At 34.0% G+C, this 26,842-nt stretch overlaps 1 protein-coding gene across 18 annotated transcripts in view; it reads left to right on the top strand.

Annotated features, from left to right (window-relative positions):
• CEP128 (centrosomal protein 128) overlaps positions 1–26,842 on the top strand; it is a 136,370-nt gene that overhangs the window by 54,598 nt on the left and 54,930 nt on the right. For 15 of the 18 annotated variants that reach the window (XM_068946707.1, XM_068946702.1, XM_068946697.1 and 12 more), the window contains 3 exons: positions 85–258; positions 3,454–3,513; positions 6,089–6,281. In XM_068946707.1, the coding sequence (XP_068802808.1) occupies positions 85–258; positions 3,454–3,513; positions 6,089–6,281 (427 nt within the window). Of the gene's footprint in view, positions 1–84; positions 259–3,453; positions 3,514–6,088; positions 6,282–19,690; positions 19,736–25,114; positions 25,265–26,842 lie in introns of those variants that run through there. The other 3 variants (XM_068946711.1, XM_068946713.1, XM_068946714.1) reach the window with 2 other exon arrangements.

The raw sequence follows: 26,842 nt of genomic DNA, 5'->3' as shown, positions 1-26,842 counted from the left end.
GTGTGAGTTTAGGGCTAAAAGAGATATTGGTATGTTATTAATGTAATAATTTCTCTTTGTTTTGCTTTTTCTCTTTTATTCCAGGATAAACAGATCAGCAACGAAGATCATTTGAGAAGGATGGAAGAAGCCAGAATGCAGTTCAAGGATCAGCTGCATCATTTAGAAATGGAACAGGAATCAATTCTCACTATGATAGGAAGTGAAATTGATGCTGCTTGTGACATTCTTTCTAGGGACTCTGCAGAGAAATTCAAAGTAATTCTAAGCTTTAAGTCTGCTGCAGATTTTTAGTTATCTCCTTAATAGATGATTGTAGCAGATTTTGCATGCATTGTCATCTGCTGAGCATATATTTGGTATAGATAATTTATGGAGAGTAAGATTACTGATGTTTAGCTGATACAGCTGCATGTTGCCATGTGTTGGAGTGAGGTGCTGTGAGGATTTGCCTGTGCACTAGTGGTCACCATTTTATTTTGCCAGTGGTTTTTGTAAGCACTTGTTCGCTGGTGTGAAGCGATCTTACATCAGCCAGAGCATTGAGGTAGATCTTCCTAGACCTCTTCCTTATAGGGAAGCCCCCCCCTCCCCGCCCCAAAAGACCTGAGAAGTTATAAAAGTTAAACGAACCACCCCCTGCTCCCCCAAAGTTTTATTAGAATTTCATTTAAATACTTAATTTTTTTAGTAGCGAAATAAATGCTAGAGATGAAAAGGCTTTATATCCTACCCTCTGATGTGGATCAGGTCCTTATTTCCAGAAACTGAAACTCTGAGTTTCTGCAAGCTCATAGCTTGCTCTGATTTCTCCGCTTCCCCCAGTTCTTTTGTCCTGCCACCCTTCACCTCCTATCTGGAAACTTTTTTTCACCTGTGCATTCTCATTTCCTCCCAGAGACAGAATAGTCTCTTTCTCCCTCCAGGTGATTCTGCCTGACGAATCTTAAACCAGTGTGGTACATAGCTAAGAATAAAGAACACAGTCTGTCTCAGCTTTTCCCTGTGCTCATTTGCATTATGGGTACTTATATCACAAGTACTTGAGCTGAAGATATTTTAGGCTTAGGTCTAACCATAAAGCGCACTCAGATTACACCTTTCTTGTCTTGTCATTTAAGAGCAGAGCGTGCTTTCCTACTCTGCTTTTCGTGGTCACTTGACTGGGCTGGGTCACCTTTGAAATAGAAATGTTTCAGCTGCAACACTGGAAATTCATTATCTCTTAACGTTTTTTTCTTTGTTTTATTTTCTATATTATTTTTCCCTCCTCACGTGTTTTATTTGAATGCGTGGGGAGAAGTTGCTTCGTTTTCAGTGTTGTAACATGGTTGTATCTTTTTTTTTTTTTTTTTTTAATTCATTTACCTGTGGTATTGGGACAATGTTATAGGAAACAAAGAGTGACTTCTAAGAAAACATATTTGATTAACAAGCTTCCTCCTCTGTACCCTTGCAGATGAGTGGTTAATTGCTAGTTTTTTGTGATCTGACATAGTTGAGAGAATCTAGGACTGCCTATCTAAGCATCACATCTTGGACTTGCCCCCTACATCCTACAGAAGTTATGTCTCCTGGGTAAAGCTCTGCTGATCCCTGTTTTCACAAATCTCCTGGTTTATCTGGTTGAATTATCCCCTTTAACTATTGACCATTGGCAAACTGAAAACAGGTTTGAATCTGAATTTTTTGATTAGACAGTTAATGACACGCAATTTTATGTTGTCTGGTCTGACAGAATTCTTTTTAAAAAAAAAAAAAAACCCAAGGCGGAGTAAGAACATCCCTTTGTTATATTGTTCCTCTCCCCAGTATTGTCAAGGTTTGAGAAAAGGTTTCAGCCAGAGTCTTCATTTCAAGGAATACCACTGCAACTGATGTAAACAATGAGGAATTTAAAGGAGAAATACTGGTATTCAGTGAAATTAAGTACCTGCTTTAATCTTCCTAAAAGCAAATCATACTAGGTTTTTTTTTTTTGTTTGCCATGTATTGGTATTCTAAACAGAGAATTCTAGATTTGTTACTGAGATCTATTTTTCCAAGCAGTCTTTTATTGATACATGAAATCATATACTTTCAGTAACTACTCTGGTCATGTTTCAACTCTAAACTTAATCCTGTCTTGTTTGAACACGAATGCAAACAATGAGTTTTGCTGACATGGAAGTCACAACTTTTAGGTATGCATTGCTTTATAAAGTCATGGTCAACGTGACTAAATCATTTCTTTTCAGCTGTTTCCAAAAGTGGTAGTAATTTTCACGTAAAACCTCTCTTTGTCCATAGGTAAGTATGAGGTACTGTTTTAGGTTCCTTTGATCTCAATTTAGATAATAAAGCCCATGTAAATGCCTATTGAAGAAATGGACTTGTTACTAAAGTTAGGGGACATGGCCCAAAAAATACATAAAGACCTGCTGAATTGCAAAATGTGGTAAATTAAAAACAAAGCCAAAAATCTTTTAAATTGGTGAAAGGCACAATATGGTAGTCATGAGGCAGGTCCATGTGAGACAAAGGATGAATCAGACATAAGGTTAATGGGAACTTCATCTGAACTGAACTTCCATTAAGAGAGAGATGTATATGGACTACTTTTCCCCTTGCCTACCAGCTTGTAAAATGGGGAAGAAAAAGTCTATTATCTCTGTCTTTTTAATAAATAATAGAGGAAGTATGTATGAAAGAATCCTTTAAATATACATAGTTCAGTTGGATTGCAGAAAAGAGATATATCACATTTTCTTGTTGTATGAAGTATTAATGAAACTTTCCAGCACAGGTTCATCTTCTCTTTTAATCCACTTCATGAAAAATATTGAAGGTTAATTTTCTTACTTATGCCTATCAAGTATTCAGAGCAAGTGATGTATCTTTTATACAGAGACACTGTGAAGACCATCATGAAACATAAATGTTTTTAAGATTTTAGTGTTTTATCCTTTTTCGCTTTGTGATGAAACAAGTGTTGGCAATAACTGCATATTGCATTTCTGTAGATATACTGGTAACAATTAAATGGCTAACAAGAAAGGGTTATGCTACTTCGGGTTCATGTGCAGTAACAATATTGTTCTAAAGAATGGAGGAAAAAATAGATGATGACTTTAAAGCTTTTTTTTAAATTGCAAATTATTGGATTTTTTTTTATCTTGATGCCGATATATGTTCTGAGCATATTCCAAACACACGTCAATGTGATGATTCTTGTGACAGATTTGGAATATAACAACTTACTTTTGACTTAAATTGTACCTTTAAAAAAGTTTACCTTTAAATGTGACTATCTGTAGTTAAACAGTTCTTTCAAAACACTTACAAATATGATTTCCAAGTGAATTTTTAGCAAAGAATATTTACCTGAAGATTTTTAGTAAGCAGAAAATAATCTTTTTTTGGTGTCTAATTCCTTTTTCTATGCCTATTCCTTTTTCCTTCAATTCCCCTTAGGCCATATCACTTACACCTACGTTGCCGAATGATCCTCATCGCTGGTTAGCGGAAACAAAGGTAATAGTGAATCCTCCTGAAATTATGACTGTCAAATCTGAATGAGCTAGTATCCGATATTTATAATTATTCGGTAGAAAGTATTTGAAAAGGCAGAGAGGAAAGAAAAAAGACAAAAGCATTCCTTTGGCAGCAGTCTTGGTACTCACAGACTATTATTTGAACTGATAATAAAATCTGGAAAATTATTCTATTGAAAGAAATAGATAACTCCATAGCCAGATTAACAGCGATGCTGTTTTTACAAAAAAAAATGCATTGATGTGTGTGCAGTGATAGTCTTTAGATCGGTGTTTCTCATTCTGTCAATTATTTTGAGACAAGAAAAAAGTGAGAATGTAGTCCAGAGCTTAAATTTCTTATATGGGATTATAGCAAGGCAAGAGATGTTTTTTGAAATAAACCTAATTTATTAAATCTAAAGGGTATTAGAATGGATTCCTGGAAAAATTAGCTGTTTTCCTTCCCCCTTCATTTAAAGCTTCTGAATCCTTTAATGTGGACACACACATTCTTGAAAACCTCTTTAGAGAACTGAAAAATGAAAAGCAAAGGTTAGAAGTTACTAGTCAACTCTCCAATCTCCCCATCCCCCTTGAAGTCAAATTGAAAGTGTTTGCTCATAAGATAATTTAAAGTTATTGCTGCTTTGTGGTTTATGTAGGACATGTGGACCAAGAGAGACTGTCATTATAAATAGCAGAGATACTTCTGACATAAGAGTTGAATCAAAGGAAGAATGTTATTTTCACTGTGTAGATAAGTAATGCTGACACAGTATTAAAAAGACCTTTCAAAGAGCACCTAATAATCATTTGCATCTATTTGCTAGATAGGTTTCTTCAGCTACCGGACGTGAAGCTAGAACGAATGAAAACTTAAAGTCCCTTTCTTTATTTTTTTTCTTTTGGTCTAAATATGGAGTGAAAATACTCACAAAAGTGAAAAAGATGAATATTTAAGAAATATAAATCTAGGAATATCTTGCCACTCTAGGTAGCCGCATTTCCATTTCTGGGTCATTGCAGCTGCAGATGAATATTCAAAAACTGCAGTCTTCTAATTTTTCCTAAATTTCTGAAATCCAAATTGTTTACATCCAGTCCAAGGAGAGGGAAATTTGTTTGTAATAGTGACTGCTTTGGTACTGATCTTTTCCTAACATAAATATTCTGTTTACATTTTCAACTGTTTTTGCAGACGATTTAGTTACAGAGTGTCCCTTTTTGAGAACTCATCTTGATTACCTCATCTACCTTTTGATTCTTCTCTCTAGATAACTGTAGTTTCTAGAAGGTACAAATTTGCTTCAATATACAGATAATTCTTCAGAAGTGACTTCTGAACTTTAATATTAAATGCACAGCTTGCTCCTAGTATTTTTCATAACATTTCCTGTTTGCAGGTAATGTTTTGATTACCAAATCATGCAGTTTAAAACATATTGGGGATATTTGTTTTAATTTTTTGATTTAAAATTTTTTGTTAATTTTGCATCTTCTGTGCAAAAGTGCAGTACTCTGTCACTGTATATTTAAGGGGAAGAATTGCTTTGCTATCCATTAAACTGCTGACTGTCGCACTTTTCAGGAGCACGTTGTCGGTGGGCAACAGAGTTTGACTGTAGTCTGAATCTTCCCTACCATTTTTTATTGTTCAGATCTGCTATGTATACTGTAAAATAGCTTAAATTTGAAAATATTAGGGAGGAAAAGTTTGCATCCTGGTACGGGGGGAAAAATATAATGTAGGTCTATAGTTAATACATGCAATATACATACATATAATATACAATTATATAATATACAATGCATATAATACACAATGGAATACATGTTAGAACATGTCTCAGTTTCTTTCCTTGAGCCCTTGGTCTCTGCAGTTAAATATAACATTTTTGTCTTCATGAGTCCAGAGTGCATTATTACTTGTGTCTGGGGTTAGTGATAGCCAGGACTCTTTCTAGTTAAAGAGTTGGGTCATTAATATATATTTGTGGTGGTCTTTTACCACTGCTAGATTTACCACATTGACTATAAACTCTCTTATTTATGAGCTTTCTTTTTCCTTTTCCCTCTGTATGAATCTTAAATGTTTCTTTTGCTGACCATAATGGATTGCTGTCACTTTTAATGCAGTTGAATGCTTTAAATTCCTTTAATGTAAGATGGAGAAAGAAAGGTGTCCTGAAAGGAAGGAGTATCTCTTGGTGTCTATATATGCTCTAATTCAGTGTGAATTTCCATACATATGTCTGCAAATTCATGCTCCTGATGTAAATAATCTGTGCATTGCTTCTCCATTTACAGGTTATCAGCCAAAATATGTGTATGTATTTTGAGGCTTTTTGAGGGTCAACATATGCCCTTTGAATATATCTGAATATCCTCTTTTATTTGTAGCTATTACTGCATAACAATAATAAGGTAGCTATTACAATATAGCAATTTATTATTTATATTACTGCATAACAATACTACATACAATCCGAAGGTAATTTGCTTAGTTAACATTTTATGTCCTGCTATTTTTATTAGAATTCTTTCCTTTTTATTGTTCCTATTTTTCAATGTAGACTAAGCTTCAGTGGCTATGTGAGGAGGTGAAGGAGAGAGAAAGTAAGGAAAAGAAGCTGCGATGCTACTTACGACAGAGCCGAGAACAGCTCAAGCACTTTGCGCAGATAAAGGAGTCTGAACATCAGTCTCTCTTTAAACAAATAAAAAAGCAAGAGCAACTTTTGGAAGAAGTTCGTAGAGAAAAGAGAGGTGAGTTGCTGGTTCCATTTTGTTACTGAAGAGAGATGTTTAGAATACTCCTAATTATAGTTCCTAAGGTGCATAAGATGTATTTTATTGACTAGTAATTACAAGTTCTTATCTGATGACTTGCTAGTGATAACCAAGAAAACAAACAATTTTTTGTTTCCCTTTTGTTAAATATGCCTTTTTTTGCCATCAGTTACGTTTCAGACCAGTACAGTGGCTGAATAACACATGAACTTGCAGCATGGGCAGTGGACAAATGCAGACAATAATTTTCAGCTGTACTATCCTGAGGCATTTCACAACCTGAAGTGGAAATTATAGAAGAGTCTAAGGCAGCATTGATTTGTATTTATGGTACTTTTTATCTATCAAAAAAAAGTCCAAAGGACTCTGCAGTTACTCCTTGTTGCTTAAATTGGATGTAAAAAGAACTTTGGCAGATTTTCCTGTCATCCCTTCTTCTGTATTGCAAAAAGCAGTAATACAGGCTTTGGTGCTAATTAAAATGAGTTACAGCATGTTAGTATGGAATATCACATAAGACTAGTGTGCTTCCTCTGTAGGTGTGTACGTCTTGCTCTGGAGTGTTGTGTATGTGCTAGCATCCACAGCAGCCATACTTAGCACAAAAGGGAAATATTACTCAGACTTTACTGCGGGTTATAAAGTTCTGGTGGGGATGGCCCCAGTATCCTCAAGGCAAGAGCCATATTTGAATATTAGCCTAGGTACTTGTAGTTTACTATTTTACAGTTTCTTGGTGCTGGACGTTGCTTTTAACAGTAGAGAAATGTCGTCTTTCGTTTTTCATTAGGAGCTCCTTACCCTAGCATCTCGGGAAAACACGGATCTCACTGTTCTTCATTCTGCTCTTCATATGTGTACCAGATCACTTACACTGTGTCACTTATAGTTTAATTAAACACATTATTTCAATGAAGAATATTTTTATAGTAAATCAGAGCATTCTAGTAAACAGAACATAGTTTACAGTGTGCCTTTATTTTCATTTGCAGAAAGCTTTGTATTTTTATAAGCCATGTAAGAATAGATCCTTGTTAAATCAAAAGTTTGCTTGAAGTTGCTTGAAGTGTAAAATTTTGAAGTGTAGGCTTGCTCTTGGTCAGGAAGAATTCGTGCACATCATTAAGTTGAGTCACAGGCTCTTAGAGAGTCTGATCATAATTTCTGACAGTTTATCTTCAAAGGTGTATGTTATTCGCCCTCATTACTCCTTTTGAAAAATCACTCCAGATACCTAGTACTCTGAGGTTTAGAAATTTCTTTTGCCCTCCAAGAGGGGATTTTCATTAAGTGACTGGAAAATTAGTCAGATATTACACAGTGCACTGACCCACACATGATTAAGCTAGGTAAAACCAGAATCAACAGCTGTATTCCAACAATAATTTGAGATAATTTTCTGTCTCTGGGTATCACTGTGGGAAAGCATAATGATAGAATAAAAAGCATAATACAGCTGAAGATGTTACAAGTAATGAAATTTTATGTTTAGATTTTAAGATGTGTTAAGTTCCTTCTTCATCTGCTAAATGGCTGCCCAAATCATCCAATTCTGTAACAGAGAGCTTGAGCAGACTGGATAGCTCCATAAAATATGGAAATTCTGGGCTGTTCCTCAGAAGTAGTGCAAGTGTAAATTAGCAGGGTGTGTAGATTTCTCTTCTCATAGTACTTGAGATAACTCAGATTACCCTTTGATAAGTATGTACACATTCTGCTTTGTATGCTGTGCAGTAAATTAAGAGGAAGATCAGACCTCTTCTGAGAAGGTAAGAAAGAATTTCTTAAGTAGGAAGCATAAATATGAATTCCCTTGCTATTAAATGTACGTGTGGCTGAAGCAGCTTAAACACTGCCAGTTATGGGTAAGTAACCTCTCTTAATCACCTTCTTTTCATTAATGATTTCAGACCTCTATCATATCCCCTTTTGTCACCTCTCTTTTCCGAGTTGAAAATCTCACCTCATTTTATTTCTCTCTGTATGGAAAGCATTGCGTACCTCAGGTCGTTCTATTCACACACCCCTGTGCTACTTGTACTAAATCATTTATGAGGCAATCTGACTGAAGCTCCATGAAGTATGCAAATATGGATCGCTACAGACTTATACCTGCAACATCCTTCTAAGAAATTGAGTTCTCCCAAGTTTATCTCGCAATGTGTTGTAACATAAGGAATAAATCCCTGAAGAAATGTTGTCTGTATTAAACAAAAGTTCAAGAGGCCAGCAATTTAACAACAGGGGGTAAGGAAAACACACTTTAAAAAGTATAAATGCCTTTAAGGAAGAATTCTGAACGTCGTCCCAGTAGCCACGGGAACTAGAGCTAGAAGTTTTCATACGAAAAAGGGAAGGCAAGGAATCTCATTAGAAGAACTTCATTCATGATATAAAGGCTTAACGTTACCTCAAGACCTACACTGAATATTTTGAGAATATTACTTCTCCAGCGTTCACTCACTTGCTCTCTAAAAGATACTATACCAGCAGAAGAGCAAGCTTCTGAAAGCATCAGAAATATGTGGATAGCTGGGAACCTGACAAGCTGAATTAGAAGGAAAGCAATTCAAGAAAAAAACCAGATGGCTCGCACAAAGAATACTGATCTCAGAAGAAGGAACAGTGCAAACAAAGAAGTGTGAAAATGATCAGTGGGAAAATGGAGTAACTGACACTGGGTCCAGGAATCAGAATTTCCTTATTCAAATAAAGAGGCAATATTTTTACATTTCTAAAAGGTTGACACTAACCTCTCCTAGGGGAGAGTAAGTACTTCTGCTGAAAGTTTGTCTTGGAGATAAACCTTGAGAAGTATTGTCATGCTTTTTGGGCTGGTGTAGCCTATAAATAGGGCTGATGTCATCTCTTTTGAATCTCTTCAAGTAATATGTTAGACTTTGTGTAATATGTTTGCACATCTCGCTGTCATGGCAATATTTTTCAGTTGCCTCAGTTTCAGGAAAAAAATTGTCACCTATCGGGTTTTCCCTGCTTGTGCTTTCTATAGAAACTTAATTCTAGTCATCGTTCAAGCATCAGTACTGGTAGCGATGGGTCACTTGTTTTATCAAACAGAATAATTGCTATTTTTTAAGCATTTTGGTAGTAATCATTTTGTATTTAGATTGACGTAGACTCAGACCACATCCGACTAAACTTTGAAATGAATTTAGTCATAGCTTCTGGTGGCTGACTTTTTTTTAATTATTATTGAAAAAATCTCTTGTGAAACATTAACAAAAATAAAGCAATTAATAGCAAAATAACAATAGCAGTAACAGTTAACGATAACTAAGCTATTGTAAATGTTTGGTAGAACAGGGTGGATTATTTTCTTTACAAGAACAGTGAGATCCTATCAAGATTTTCTACCTCCACTTTTGAATAAAGAGCTTTGAAAGAGAACGTGCTTTGATCCTTTAAACTTGAATGTATTTATTGTTATCTTTCGTTTGTTTAAAATGATAGTGCCAAGACCATGACATAGTATTAATATCGTTTTAGTGTTCTTTGAGTAATTATCTGCTAAGATGATTCTCGTGAGGCTTTAGTAGCCATTTTTAAGTGCACTGGAAATAATGCAAAAATTCCGCAAAAATAGTGCAAATCTTTAATTCTGTTGCACCTACTTTGGTTGAGGCTTTATCAAAGTTTCATAGCATGCATTTTAATTTTAAACTATGCAGAGTTACTGTGGGGAAAAAAACTGAAAATATTAACTGAGAGTTAATATTAAACTGAAAATAGTTACTTATATAACAATGTGGTGAAAAGTACTGCTTTTCACTGATCGGGGTCGGGGGAAATAATCTTATGCCTTCTATTTATAATGGACATTCCTGTGTTCCCTACAAATACGCATGTTTACATTGGTTACCTGATGCTACAGTTTTTGTAATTCTAAGTAAATGATGTTTTCCTGTCTTCCCTGAGATGTAGATGCTCATTAAGGGAGGGAAGAAAAAGGACATAATGCTTTTTTTTTAATACAATTACATGTCTGTTAATTTTCTGTATAACGAAAAAAAGTAAATGCACTTTAAAACACCACTGAACAGAGGATGAGAAGTAGGATTACAAAAGGATGACAGGATGCAGACAATGCAGGCCCACGTTTGGGTTTAAAGCCTGGGGCCAGCATACATGCACATACTCATGATCCTGAGTTACACAGGCATGAGGATAGCAGCTGAAGGATAGCAACCTCAAATAAAAGATAGGAACTAGGAAGACTAGCTGAAGTACTAGGAACAATGGTCAAAAGGCTTCAATTATAAGTAGTCATAGATGTTCCTATGTTTACATCTCCTATTAGTCATTCTTCCAAGGCATTGCCCCTTCTGTGGTTACTTTTGTTCCAGTTAAAAGGGTGTGATCATCGAAAAACTGCTAATCGATTCTAAATTGAGGAGAGTTCAGGTGAACTAACCAGCTATGACTGCTACTGACAGATTTTTTTTTTGCAAAGCAATCCCCTTGCAGTCTTCACTTAGAAGTGTTCCTAACAGATTTGTTAAATTAATTTAAAAAAATGTTTAATTTCTTATTTAAATTTTTTGATTTAATTCTTTAATTTCTGATTTTATATTAATGATAGTGGATAATAGTTTTGGTTGTTCTGTTTAAGGGAAATAGGAAAATGTTCAAGAGTATTTATAGATAAATATCCAACAGCTTAGAAAAGTTAGTTTCCCAAAGGAAAAAAAAAAAAAGAAAAAAAAAACCCACAGCTAAATAACATAGAAAAGATCTTAAGCCAAAAAGAGAAGGCAATGTAAAACAACGTTAGAAAATTGAAATTAAGGAGAGACTGTGGTGGTTGGCTTTTGTTACTTAAAGACAAAAAAGGAAAGAGGTACCTTTTCCAGAACAGAAAGACACTGAATAATGACTGAATCATGGGTAAAGCCCAGATTCAGGAACTAAGCAAATTATTTTGCTTTGTGGAGGAAGCCTGTTCACGCTTTCGTTTTTAAGCATCAGAGTATAGTTGACTGTATTGCTGCTTCAGTCAACTTTGGTGCAAATGGATGAGGATATTTTCTGCTGCGTTTAGAACGATGCAGATTTTAGAAGGAACAGCTTATAAGAAAGGGAAATATATTCATAGGTGTGGGTGTCTGTGTCCACCAAAGGTGTATTGTGAAATATTTTTCTGAATATATAGCATAGTATAATAGCCCATGAATTTAAATTCACATAAAACTGAAATTATGAAAACAAAACAGAGAAATTGTACTCAGAGAATTCAAAAGTTGATTTCCCTCTTACGGATCTCTTAATATTATGGCTTCATGTTTGTTTTTGTGGGGAAAGAATAAAAAGAGAGATTTATGGTGGACATACCAGAAGTAAGTAGAATGAATATTTAAAGATAAACTGCCTTATGGAGAACGTTTGCCGTATTTCAGGAAACTTTATCTTCTTTATTACATCTGTTAAAACTCTGTTAGCTACATAGTCTTTTGTCTTTTCCGTTCCTTACTGAAGCATTTGTAAATATCTAGGAAACTTTTTGCTTCTCCTTATGGGTTTCTACAGAAGTGTCAGCGTTATCACAGTCCCACCATTGGGGTGTAAGTTGGCTGTTTAAACAATGCAATATTGACAAATATAATTAAGCTGATGTAAATATTAATGAATGAGAGAACAGGAAATCAAGGAAAATATAGTACTATAGAGTCTCAGGATTGTTTGCAAAATAACAGAAGTTCCATTGCTCTCTGCTGTCTTGAGATTGTCTACAGTTGAGGTGAGAAATTCAGAAAACTGCCAATATTTCTAAGTACCAAAGAACTGAAGATGGCATGGGTACCAGTATCAGGCTTTGTGGGTTTGTACCTTCATTGTTTGCATGGATGGCACTTCACTACTTAACAAGTTCTTTATGTAGCATACCACCCAATATGATGTTTCATGAAGTAATTTTTTTAGATAAATATCATTTCAAGTGTATTTTAATAGCATTGCATTAAGTAGTCAATATTTAAAAAAAAAAAAAAAAAGTGGACAAGGTCTGAGGAAATAGAAGGTATAAATTCCAATATCTTACTAAGCTTTTTGGTCGTTTCCCTTCTGGGGTGACTGAACATGGTGGAGCTAGGCTTACAGATTTATTCCAAAATTAGTTCAAATTGTAAGGATCTTATTACAGAGAAAAGTTTTTAGGTAGGAAGAATACTGTCTTCCTGAATTGCCCCCAAGACCTAGCCCAATCTTCTCTCATGTGCTTTGATCTTACTAGTTTGCGTAGTCTGAAAAGCACAGACATGTAAATAACACATATATCAATGAAAGTTGATATTTGAGCCTTGGAGCACCAACAGGTTCTACAGACTTAGTTATGGTTTAGTTAATGGTTATTTTTGTCAACAGAAAACATCAGCTCTGTCTCTCTAACAAAAGTAAACAGCAGCGTTCTTGGAAAATTTAGTCAAGAAGCTTGCCATAATTTTGTAAGTGTAAAATTACATAAACTAAGGAAGGATACTTCTTTTCTTAATATTGCCAATATGATTCAGAAGCCATTATGATTCTGAATAAAGTTACAGAATGTGCTTTACATAGAGGGTTTTTTCTACTTTTCATGCGTTTTGTTGCAATGTGCTAATTTAATTGATTATGAGAACTGTGAAAGCATAGGATTCAGTGATTGGATTAGCTCGCTTGGGCACTGTGCTTGAAAAAATGAATTTAATTTTGTTGCGATGATAATCTTGGGTACTGTACCTACAACTGTCTGTTTGGCGCTGAGTTTTTCCTCTTATTGCTTTAGTGAATGAATATTCTGCCATGCTTAAAATCCCTGTTTGAGATAGAAAATTACTGCTTGTTTTATGAATGTGGAACTGAGACATAGGGACAAAATGACTTGCCTAAAATCATGGGAAGGTTTACAAGAAAATGGGGAAATAAGGAAATAGGGAGCCAAAGCTAATTTCTGCGAGCCCAACCGTGTATCAGTCAGCCTTGATTTCTCTGCTCAATCTATTTCAAAAAGGAGATAGAGACGAGAGGGTTCAGTAAAGACCCTGAAAGCGAAGATGTGACCTGGAAAACTTTTTATATGAACAGAAACTGAAAGGATTGGCATTCTTTAGCTGGGGGGAAGGGCTACAGAGGCATGATTACATAATAAAAAAATCAAGTGATAGGCTAGGAAATTTCTATTTACCTCTCTTTTAACTATGTGATGTATGATGAAATTTTAAAAGTAACAAAATTAAACTGTTAAAAATAATTGTTCATGCAGTATTTAAACTAGGATGAGACCCGTTTTCACCAGAAATAATTGAGACACAAATATGTGAATATTTAATTAAAAAAAAAAAAAGAAGACGACGACGACAACAGGGCACTTCAATGCAATAGCTGACATAGCTGACTGTTGCTTTACCCCAAATAAAAGTTTTTCAGAAAATTTGTCTTTCAGTAACCTTTTGACTCCTTGTGTTAGATCTCAGTGTTTACCCTGGAAAACTTGAAAGTTAAAAAAACACAATTTCCTTTTTATTTTTCATGAGGAAGAAGTTTCCATTGCTACCCAAACCCCTTAAATCTTTTGCCATTTTCATTCCTTTGAAATTCTATAATTAAACTATACCTGATGCATGAATAATAGTAATTTTCTTTTGTGTATGTCTGAATTTTTAGTTTTCTGATTATGAATGTTTTTCACAGTATGTTTGCTAGTCTTAGTTCAGAAGGATAGTTTCATCAGCTCAGGAGCTGTTATCTTGGAACATATCGTGTTTCTTTTAAAAATATATATTTAGTAAGTGTTAAATAACATTGACTGTTGAGCTAAGGCCCTGGCCTTATTTACCTTTGTGTGCTTTCTTAATCTTTCCATTTCTGCATTAGTGAGATTTCACTAGCTTTAGCTGTTTTGGTCTGTGTGCCAGAGTGTTTGTAACCTCAAACTTAGTTATGAAGGTAACTGACTCTGAATACGCAGAGTAGATAAAGTAATGAAGTAAAAGAAAAGTAAAGTTAAGCTGCAGCACACTCTTTTTAAATCCCTTTAACACGTTACAGGTAATGTAATTTTGGCATAATCTTTTAATTTAAGGTATTAAGGGTATGTGGTATCTTTTATACAAAAATTATTTATCTGTTGCATTAAGGCTCATTTATGCTGAGAGAATGATTACAGAGAGAAAACAATATAAAGAGACTTCAACATCTGAAACTTCTGGAAAGAATCTATTGAAGTGTCTAGAAGTTAGGCATAGAATTCAATATAATTCTTTAGTGGAGATTACATGGTTCTCTTATTTCAAGCTAATATACTACTTCAGAAAAGACATGAATGGTCAATAAAGACATTGCATCCTGTATATCCTATACTACTTCTCAATGTCTACACTGTATAGTTCTATTATTAGTTGTTTTTTTTTTTGAATTGAACTGATATAAATTATACTACTAAGTAAGGCCTTGAAAATGGTAATGTTTGTAGTCCTAAGCTAGGGTACATTTATGTTAGATCCTTCTTTCACATGACCAAAACTATGCCAGGCAAGTTTGTGGTGTTGTGCTTTTTGCATTAAGTTTATCATTCATTCTGTTCTCATTCTAATTACATTCACTGTAGTCAAGAGTGCGCAGTGCATTGCCTTAGATTTGAGGATACGAAACAATTTCAGAAGAGACTGAGATTTTTGGTTACTTGGAGTAATGGCATCATCTTGTCTGTTTAATCATACCATTAGCTTCTAGTTTCATCATTTGTGAAGTTCAAGTGCAGTATATTTTACAAAGATATGCAATAAGCGATTTTGCTGAGAAAACGATCTCTGAAGCAAGACATACATTTATTTTAATGTGTGGGATGTTTTTAGTTAGCTTCAGTCAGGAGGCTGTGGAAAATACAGATTCAAAGAGATTGTTATGTTGAGGTAGACTCAAAATGTATATAAAACTTTGTTTTAGCAAAACCTTAACCTAACTTCCAATTCCTTTTTTTTTTTTTTAACAGTAAGTCCAATTTTTATTTGAGCCAGGTACACTAAAACAGGAAATGTAATCAGTTCCAAGTACAGAGCCATTGCAGTGCATTGAGTGCAATACACTAATTCTAAGAAAGCAATCTCTGTTATTTAAAGTGAGAAAAAGAAAAGCAGAAAATTGAGAAGTGGTTAAAATCGTTAAACGTTACAAAATCTTTCTATTATGAACTATTAAGTTTAATTTAATAGTGAAGTACATATACTGTCTTGAATATAACTTTTAGCCTTTTTTTGGCATTTCAAACTTGTTTCATTCTTTCCTGTTTGTTTTTCATACATTACCTTTTGTTTTTCCTTATATGACAACACAATCCATTCTATGGCAGCAGGGATCATCAGAAGGTATTTTAAGGTCAAACATTACTGAATAGTGAATGGGACCATCAAGTAAAGAAAAATCTCTTTAAGCATGCAAAAAGGAATCTGAAGGTTTTCAGAGAAACTCTCCATAATACATATTTTTAATGATGAGCTTAAAAATACATAAAGTTGGAATATAACTACTATTCACATAATTTCTTTTTAATAGTGTTCTTGCCCTTTAAATAATGTTGTTTTTTTTTTTAATGTGATGGGGGAAGGAGGAGGGAGGACTTCAAAGTTATTTTAAACTTTGCCAAAATGAACCTGCATTCAGAGTCTTAGAGGAATGGAAATAAGCCCAAATCATTCGGAAATCTTACCCTATTTGTCTGTGTGGTGTTTTTGTTTTGTTTTTGTATTAGAAGACTGGAAATAACAGTCTGGGGATGCATTGCTCAAATTATCTAGTATTTTATGCAACTGTTTTTGTTTGCCGTTACGTTTTAATGCAATCATAAAAATATGGCTGCCATTGTGAAAAACTGAAGGTAAGAGATGGGGTCAAAATGTAGCTGAGATGATTTTAAGAATTCTACTTTCTGAATCACATAATTTAAATATTTATCTGAAACTTGTATACAGATTTAAGGTTTAGAAAGATGAGTCCTTTTAATACTAAATTGCTGAATTTGTAGTGCACATTAATACCAAGAGGATAAAATTATTAGTTTTACTTCTTGGTATAACTACATATACAGGAAAGTGAACCAAAATGAATGAAAGTAACCTAGGGGATGGAAATTTAATGTATAGTAAGTACTTAGAATCTATATTTTAATCTTTTCTTCTTATTGTGAGTTATGACTTTTTTCTTTAAACCAAGCTAAAGAGCTGGAGTTCTAAGAACTGCTGAGTTTTCTTTTTTTTTTGTTTTTGGTTTTTACAGCTGTTGAAATGGTGGCATAGGAGTTTGTACATGGGGGTGTATATAATCACAGTGATACAGTAACAGTGCTTTAACATTACATGATAATAAAAATCTTGTAAGCAGTTGTACATCGTGATCAGAACTTCCAGATATAGTCTGGAAGGCTTCACCAGGCTTTCAGGTTATATAGTATTGCCATACTGAGAAAATGATATGACAAGTATCACTGATTTACAACAGTTAGAAAGTTGCAGGCACTTTCTAAACTTGTATCGTGAATTCAATATTTTCCTGAAATGTACGTAATAGAAAGATGCTACTTTTTACTCAGTCTTAATTAGGTAGAAATATGCTTCCCAGGAAACTCTTTAGTTTACGGTAAGATTCCTGTTTAACTAAGGGAAATTGACTAATGAAATTAACTAATTAACTAATGAAATTGAACCAAGGGCTCTATGGTCCTCCCAGCTAATGCTATAGTCAGTCACTTTCACCTAGAAGACAGACAAAACATGCTGGAAATCTGGGCAAAAAAGAAAAGAAAATTACTCACCCTCTAGGATTTTTGATATAAGAAGAAAGCTCTAGAAGCAAAAAAAGTATTTTAAATATTGCATACTGGTATATTATATTAATATCTTTTAAATTAGAGCTAATGTTAAATTGTTGCCTAGGATTTGTCAGGCTATATTAGAATATATATTTCAGTGTAATTCATTAATATGTTCGACAGCTTTTATATCCTATCAGCTAACATACTATTTAAAAACTCTCTTCTGAAAGTGTTAATGATGTTATGTAGTTGGAGAATTGAAATTTCAGTGATGTTTTCTCTAACAAACAATTTATCTCTTTGAGAAGAGCTTCAGCACTGGTAAAGCCTTCTCTTAATGTTGACTGTATACATCAAAATTGTTGGAATTAAAGAATAGGGATTAGAAGTGAATCCTTGGAAAAAAAAGAAAAGCTGGGTTTTTCCTATATAAAGATTAAATTAGCTAATAGCTTAATTGATTTGCCTTGTTTTCCTTTCAGTGATTTAAATATGATAAATTGCTAAGTTTTAATCAATTTAATGTATGTATCACTGTAATCAGCATCTTCAGGGTAACAATATGCTGTACCTGAAATTCAGCCTCTATTTCCTACAGCATTTTTGACTAGCTCTTCTTGGTTATATTTTACAATATTGGAATTGTGAATGGTACTTTTAAATTTTGAAAGTACAGATTTTGTAACTGAAAACAATTTTAAGAGGTTGTCTTTTGAGCCAAGCAAAACAAACAGATTAATTCTATAGTTCATACAGTATCGAGGATTTGAACAATAAGCTACGAAGTGGTTTTTGAAATAACCAGTCTTTCTGTATAGTTCATTAAATATAAATCTCCTTGTAATAATGGGCACGTATGTTTGAATCTTCTATCCTTTACTTTAGGAAAGGAAAGCAGCAGTATTTTTCTTGTCTGGGTCAGTTTTGTCCTTAGGGTAATTTGATAGCCTTGTGCATGATTTGCATGCTTTTTGCCTATATTATAAAGGTTACTGGTTAATAAACACTCTTATTAAACATCGTTGTTAAACATTGTTGCTATAAGATAATGTTTTCTTGCTGTAGAGAGGCAATATATGAGCAAAGAGATAATGTGCTTGCTCCTGGTTATGTAAGAAGACTAAAGGAGAACTAAGGATAAAGCCAGGTCTCCTATTTCTCAGTCTAATTTCTTAACTCTAGATGATCTTTTTACTTAGTGCTTTTTTTTTTTTTATTTAATTAAACCATTCACATTGCAGTCCAGCATGTACGTTATCTCAGCTTTGGGCAACGTTATATACTGTCAATTTGTCAATCTCTGTTTAACAGAAAACATTTAAATGTAACAATTATTCATCGTGTATTCATCACATTTTTAGCATTTTTAAGCAAGATATTTATTAGTATAGGTAGTAAACTGTGATACCTGCCAGTAGAGAAGACCAGTGCAAAACCAGGAAAAGTCACTCTTTTAAAGATGTGTGTGTTTCATACATCAACATGCATACTTCCTATATACTTCAGCTACCTGAATAAAAAGTTTCTGTCTGATTTTAATTACTGATGATGTGCCCGTAAAACATTAGTTTCTTGATTATTCTCAAGCTCTAAAAATAGCATTATCTGAAAAAAGATGTAGATTTGTGAAATGAAACAACCAAGCAATATATAATTTTTTGCAAGTTACTACATCAAATGCAAAATTCTAATGAAAACATTTTATTTGAATGCAATGTAGTTAAAATGTCTGGAGCATATTTTTTCATTAGAGAGCAGTTCAAATAACAGTTAATTCAGCACAATGTAAAGCATAATGGAAGGATTATAAACTTCCTGAAGTAATTTTATAATTTCAGAATCGGAAATTGAAGAAGTTATTGTTTTAAATATAATAGAAAACGTTTTTTCTGTACAAGCATCTGTCCACAGCAGTAGGGTATGCTGTGAAGAGTAAAGAACTTGATATGGTGTTGTGCATTTCAAAGATGTTCTTCAGCACAGTATTTTGGCTCCCATTACCTAATTAAGAAATACTGTTTCTCAGGAAAGTGGAGTTTAGAATACTTCTCTTAACTCTATTTCATGGTAAGACAATGCCAAGGAGGCAGTATCATGGACAGTCAACCATACAGTTTGTGAATAACAGAAAACCTGAGTCTTGCTTCGCTACTTGGGGGAGGCACTGTGGTGGCTCTTAGCTCTAGCGGCAATGGTTTCCAGTGACCTACAGTGGAAGCATCCTCCCTCAAAGTACTCCATTCTTGAGATAACTGCCAATAAAAATATGCTCATAATTTTTAGCTCAGGCTTAGTGATGAGATGTATGAAGTAAAGAAGAAAACTTAATATCCAAAGTCTATGCTGCTTAGTTAGGACCCAGAATAATGATTCTTTCCTATTGAATTGAAGTTCACTTGTTCTCTTAGGTCAATTTTCTTTTTCTTTTGAGGCATTCATTTAGATTTTAGTCTATATTGAGAAGTGGGATTATCAGTTTAGAGTTAGCTTGTGCCTATCGTTATTACCCTTTTAGAATCACTTTCCATATTAATTTCTTCTTTTTAGAGATTGTTTGGAACACTAACTTTACTCTTTTTACTTACAGAGCAATGAAGCAAACTTAATGCTCAGTTTACAGGGAAAAATATAGGTAAGAATTTATTTCGGAAAATATGGACTATGTCACTAAATTTGTATATCAGTCTAATGCTGTCAATCAACATAGGCATTTAGTTGTGTTAAACTGAATAGTTTCATTTAGGTCTGTGTCCTGCAGTTTTGAATTGTTGAATACAGCTAAAGGTACTTCAGGGCATGGGTTCATAGAATCCCAGAAGTGGTGTAATGGAGATAGCAATAATAATGGTTTATTAGTAGAGATAAATATACATAAACACATATAAAAATGGGATGATAATCCCTGCTCTAGAAAGAGAATCTTTTTCCTTGTTTTACAGTTTATCAGGATGGAGAAATTTGTTTTAAAAAAAGATTGTATAACTCACAATGTCAAAGGCGAATAAGCCTTTTGTCTTTTGAAGTTGCTTAACTGATACCCAGGTCAGGCTAGGGTAAGGAAGTTGCTTCTGTCATGATCTTACAGCTGTGTGGTGATCCATAGTTTCCCTAGTCATTTCTTAATCAATGTTATTGATTGCTGTTTTTACCAGGAACCTATTTAAAGTAATAAAGGCCTTACTCTTGTAAATGCTGAACTTCCTTTGCTTCAGTCAAGGCATGAGCTGTGTGATTACATTGCCTAGTTTTGTGTCATTCCTGGTTTGGGCAAAGGGCTCTCCTTTTCCAGGGCTGTTGAGCTGATGCTTTTCAAGAGTACTAAAGGGATTATAAGCATGTAAGGCTTTGTTTTATTATTAAGGTAACTTCTGAAATAAGACTACAATGCAAATATTCTGTGTGCATACTCATTCTACTTAAGAGCTGGAGAAATATTAATACTTCATTCTTGCACAACAAGATTTATGCACACAAATGGGTTTAATGATGTTGTTGCGTGGAGTTTGCGTGGATTGCAGTGAAAAGCTGCTGCAAAGCAAACAACAGAGTAGGATTAAAATCAAACCTTTAAGCTTTTAATGTTTATAAATCTTTACAAAAATATTTCTAATTAAAAAAAATCAAAATATTCTATCTTTCCCTTTGTTATATAAACTTTTGTTTTCCATATGTTTCATATACACACACATACGTGTATATATATATATATATATAGCATAACATCTCCAGACTGACTTCTGACATAATAGAAAATTTAATTGTAGGGAGAGTAGTCACTGGAAGGCTCCCAAGATTTCTTTTTGGCTGTTTTAAAAACAGCTGTATTTTAAAGCTTAATATGTTTACTGTATGTTGCAACTGGAGCTCTTATTTTGATCTGGTCTTAAAACATTTTGTGACCTAATTTCTAAAATAGCTTTATTGCATAAAAATAATTCTCTTACAGTCTTGGTGAAATCATCACATTACTCTTATTATATGGAAGGAAATTATAATTTCAGAAGAATGAATTATAATAAAAATAGTATTATTATTAATGGTGAAAAGTCATTTCTCCTTCCTCAGATTGAGGATCAATGGTATGACTGTACGGGTCATTCAGCTATATGATTATGCATTTTTCATGTGCTAGCTTGTTATTATCATATCCTGTTTATAAATGAAAGAATTAGAGTTAATATAAAATATTCTTAGTTCACAAATTTATAATTTGTTATTACCTTAAACAGTTCTCTATGGAAGAAATATGATTTAATTTGTACAGCACTTTATTTACTGCTATTCCTCTTGTATAGTTTTCTGCAATTAACTTCTCTTTTTAAAAGCTGACTTGTTTTGATTAATGTAGGATGCAAATTGATTTATGCTGTCTGCTGACTTATAGGAAATTATGATTTGCTAGCTTCTAATAATGTGATTTACCTGCATATTATCATTGCAATATTGGACAGATCCAGGAACTAGTTATGTTGCATCCGGGTTTGGAAGAAGTGTCAATAATCTATGTGTCAATTCACTGATACAGGTACCAGCTGTAATCAGGGTGATTATCTGAGCTGTGGGGTCATCAGAAGCTGTGTAGCTTATTCCTCCATCTGAATCACCAATATGTCTACACCCAATTACAAATCTCTATGTCAAGACAAAACAGCGTCAGCTCACTTTTACCTTAAACTTTGTGTACGTTCTATTCTCTTCAGTTGTAATGCTCGTGTAGACTGGCTAGAAATTGCATATCCGAGCATATCTTTTTCCTCAGCCTAGTTCCTAATCTGAGGCCTATGAGAGAGAGAACTCTATATTCTGGAACTGCATGGTTTTAAAGTCGTCTTTGCGCTATTTCAGCAGAACAAACGAGATTCAGAAAAAAAGGATGCTATCCCAAAAGAGGTTCTAATCCTGTTGTACTTCAGGCAAAGTTTACAAATTTCCTGGTATATGAAATACACATAAAGACAGTTGTAAGACAGACATTTGCAAGATACAATAGAAGCTCTTTTTCAATGGGAAAATCTCAATAATTGATAAAATTAGCCCGTCGGAAAAAGTGAACTGTAAGGGCCAAATGTTAATAGGAGAAGAATAGGAACGTGTTGCACTGTGACGTTATGTGTAAAGAATATGGCTAGAAAACTTGATATAGTGAGATAACCATAAATAATTTCAAGGATAACTGTGGAACTAAAAGTTGTCCATGATGATTAGCATTCTGTTTTCATTGTTAATTGGTAGATTGTCACATAAAAAAATCTACTCCTTTTGTTGAGCTAAATACCTTTTGAAATAAGTGTGCTGGCAGCAAAAATGTAATGTTATAGAAACATGAAGTTATATTAAACAAAAAGGAAGGAAATTGTGGAATTCACAGAAAAGGATATGGGTAAGAGGCAGAAAACGGTTTCTGTAAAGTAAAACCAACTCTTCATTTTGTTTATTCTGTTGTTTTCTGAAAAAAGTTTATAGTTTATTTTTAGAATGTATTTTTTTCCCTTTTTTTTTTTTTTTTTTAACTGTGGTACAAGTTTGTATTACAAGTCTAAAAGAAACTCCCTATTAGAACTGGTTAGGAACAAAATAGTTACTCTGAAATTGCCTACCCAGCTGTTGATTATAGTTCTCTTGCTTCTAAAATAGGGTGTCAAAATTAATTATCTTCTGGGCAATAAGTAGCTAAGTTCTGTGAAGTATTTACACACAGAGCAATGTGATCTTCATATGGCCTTTTTAAAATAGCAGTTATTCTTAGCTGAAAATAACTTCCTAATCTGTTACTGAAGAACACATGAATACAAAGGTATTGGAGACAGGCAAATACATTTCTGTAAAAGATATGGACATATAGCACTTTCATCGGCAATCCTGTTAACATACCTGAACTCACTCCTGTATTCTGATCTTTTCTTTTATTTGATTTGAACTTAGCTAATTTGTTCTATAATGCAAATCTCACTGGCTCTCTGAAAAGCGTAGTGTATTAATCTACACTGCTTACAGTATAAACTGTACAGTACAGCTCTGATTCTTTTGGGTGTTCTAGATCTATGTATAGCGCTTTAAATTATGTAAATTGTCCAATTGATGTGACAATAAAAACATTGTGGAAAACATTATTTTATAGTTTAAACCTTTATTTTTAGGCTTAGGGGCTTTAATGTCCTGTCATTGTGCTCTCTCTTCTGCAACTTCAAAAAAAAAAAAAAAAAAAAAAAAAAGAGAGAGAGAGAGAAATTTAGCAGTTGAGATTAAGATTGCTAAGGGATATAAAAACCTCACATCATATGAGTTTTCATCACAGAATAAATGCTTTGAGAGACTAGTTTCCTGTAGGGACTTGAATGGCAGGAGAAGAGCAATGCACGTAGTAATCTATGTGCCATGACAGTTACACCCTTTAAGATAGGGCATATCCAGTAGAGCACCCTTAATATTTGCTTGGTCCCTCTCCCCCTCTCCCCCTCTCCCCCGTTTTTTACAAGAGACATTTATCATACAAAGCTATAAAGCATTTTATCAGCTTTACAGTCTTCAGTTCGTTTCTGGCATTTTGCTGAGACCAAACATGACATATAACCACGATGTAAATAGATCCCACATTAGGTATGTGGGCTGTACAATATGTTCTGCAATTTACAGTGGCATTTTTGTGGGATTCTGACAGGCTCAGCTTGCAACTTCTTTGCTAAATGTTAATTGTATGTCTCTACGTGTACAAATTATATAGTTTTGGGAGATTTGGATTAGCAGTTTTATTATAAACATAGCTATTTTGCAGCTCTGGAAAATCTTCTAATAAAAATAAATGCCTGTGTGTAACAAATGAAATTTTAAATATATGTGTATTATACTGCTCATGCTGCTTGCTTCTCCATGTAATCTCCATTCTGTCGATGAGAGTAATCCCATTTTACCTTTTTACTCAGTACAAACAACAGTATAAATTTGTCTTTTTAGTGATGAGTTCCTAGGAATTAAAATAATCAGAAATAAGCCAAGCATCAGTAGAAAATGACATCTACTCCACCACACAAGAAGAAAATGTTGATGCTGCAATATTGCTATTCAAAGTTTGTTAGATTGGGGAAAAAGTTCAGTTCATGTTTATATCCCTTATTCATGAAAAGCAATGCCTAACTTTGAGATCATGCTGCTCTTAATTTTTTTTTTCTTTCACAGGATAGGATTTTTTTTTTTTCCTCAAGTCTTTATACATGAAATGCTTTTGTCTGAGAATTTTCCTAGAATTGTTATGCTGTTGATTTTTTTTTGCATGTGATTACAGGGAGGAAATAATAGGTTATTGCATTTAGATAATAGATTTTTAAAAATAACAATTTAGGTATAAATGAAATGTCATCAGTCACTGAAAGTTAAAATCTTGACTAGCATAGTTGGTAAATCTCATCTGCATATCGTCAGTTAGCACGTGACAGTAGAATAGGACTATCCCATCAAAGAAGAAACTCAAAGTCAAACAGCAGCTGAGAAAATTAGGAATAAATGTTACTGTTATGGGTTTCTCCCTAATTGCCAGCTTATAGCTTCTTGCATCTTTTTCTAAAGCATGTGCTACTAATCGCATTTGGGATATAGGATGTTATATAACTGCTATTTTCATTATACTGTCATTTCTAATAGCTGTCTAATTATGAAGATAGCTGAACTTCTGGAAATTTTGAAAAGTTTTTATTTTTCTGATGTAACACAGTAACCTCCAATTTTTAATCAGAATGTTAGGTTCCCTGAAGTGTTGATTTCCCTAAGTGCGTGTATTTATATGTCTGGTTGACATAAATGCTTTTTTAGAAGCTAGGGCCATAGCTTAGGGCCAACTATTAGAATTAAAAGCTTACCTGTGGTAAGTCTTCTGTGACTGAATCCTACAGAGCTAAAACTTTTTCTGTGTACTTTAATCTCCTGGCAGTTTATTAAAATGTGCAAGCTGCTAGAACACATTTCTTTTTTTTCCCCGAGATTGGTAGGGAAAATTAATGCCAGGTCCATTACCTTTCAGCTTCCTGCGTTACCTGCTGTCCTTTGCTGAGAACGTGGCAAATGGCATGTTTTCCTCTGATCTTCAAACAGCCCAATTAAGGAGTACATTTCTAAGCTCTGAAGAAGTTACTCTTCTCAAGTAACAAGTGCCTACAGCTGGAAAAGCTGTGCTGCGGTATGATAGCCTTCTTCGGTTTGCCTGGTTACTGCAATTTAAATCAGCTGTATTAGTTGCTTCACAAAACTTGATACCCATGGTCTCGGACACATCCTTAGTTGTTAGCTCCAAGATCAGTTCTGGTATATTTTAGGGATTTAAGATATGCAGCTTTCTTTCAGATGTAGCCAAAAGGAAATTTGCTGATGTGCATAAATATGGTTAGGATAATAAAACATCCACAAAAGGAAAAACCTAAGATATTAAGACACAGAACTTACTGAAGAATGTGACTTCAATTTCCTGTTGTGTCATTTATATATGCCATACCATAATTTTTATGTAGCAGCCATGCCCATAAACATATCAACATAATTTTCTAAAACAAGAAATGACAAATTATCTTTTCAAGCTTATACTTGGTGAATGAAAACAAATTAAGTTTCAATTTCTTTCTGGATGCTCCTGGGAGATTTTAATCATCATCAGAAAGGAAATGTTGCTCCTCTTCAGGAGAGAATTATAAAAATTATATACTGTATACAAACAAAAGAAAACTTTCAACTGTACTTTCCATTTAAAATGTCAACTATTCCAAAGACCTGACTTAGAGACTATTACTTGTTATATTTTTTGTTTTATGTAATGGTGATCTTTTTTTTTTTTTATTCCAGGTTATTTAATATGATTTCTAATCAGAATTATTATAGAAAAAGCATTTGGTCAGTTAGTTTGGGTAGGTCTGCACTAAATCCAGAGGTGTGGTTACAGTTCATGTAGACGAAACCAAAATAATATTAAATTAGTGGATCCAAGCTACAGTTTCACATTCAGGCAAGGCATTTAGTGTCCCACTGCAGACAAAAGTCTTACTTTTCTTTCTCTCATACCCATCCATGCTACCTCCCTTGTTCCACATCTACTCCTCACTGGACCTCTCTGTAACCCTATTTTACTTACTATATACTTACTATAGGACTATAGGACTATACTTACTTACATAGGACTATCTGCTTTTTTTTTTTTTTTGTGCTAGGACGGACTGTTCTCATGGTAATACATTAAAAGTGTTAAATTGTCTCTTGTGGAGGTTCAGTAAGCATTAGAGCCAAGACAAAGCAAGCAAGAGTAACACGCAACAGGAGCAGGGAGAAAGACTTCCATATCTTTCAGCAGGTGCAGTCTGTGATGTAATCTGACCACACCTTGTGGAACTGGAGCAGTTAGTACTAGTGGCATTTCACCTAGGGTTACGCTTGGCTTATGTGGGACACTAAGTAGTAGTAGTTACACATATATTAGTAGCCAAACTAGCTTATTTTTAAGCTAATTTCAAGTAAAGCAGTTCACTGTATCGTATATACCTTCAGGGTAAACATGTACTGGCTTCTCCTTTCAGCCTCTTGTAAAATTTGAAGTGTTTCTTTGCTAGCATTGTGAGTTAGATTTTTTTTTTTTTTTTTAAATAAGTAGTCTCTCAAGATTTATTTATATTATGGACATTTTTACCTATGTTACAGCACTAGTTGGAAATGTTACTGCTGCATGGGTAATCAGCAACTGTATAGTAGTTCCATCTCACAATAGAAT

This window comes from Struthio camelus, chromosome 5, assembly GCF_040807025.1.
Source record: "Struthio camelus isolate bStrCam1 chromosome 5, bStrCam1.hap1, whole genome shotgun sequence".
In the NCBI taxonomy this organism is placed as follows: Eukaryota; Metazoa; Chordata; class Aves; order Struthioniformes; family Struthionidae; genus Struthio; species Struthio camelus.
Note: the sequence above shows the minus strand (reverse complement) of the source record. Positions and strands in the feature narration are given on the sequence as shown.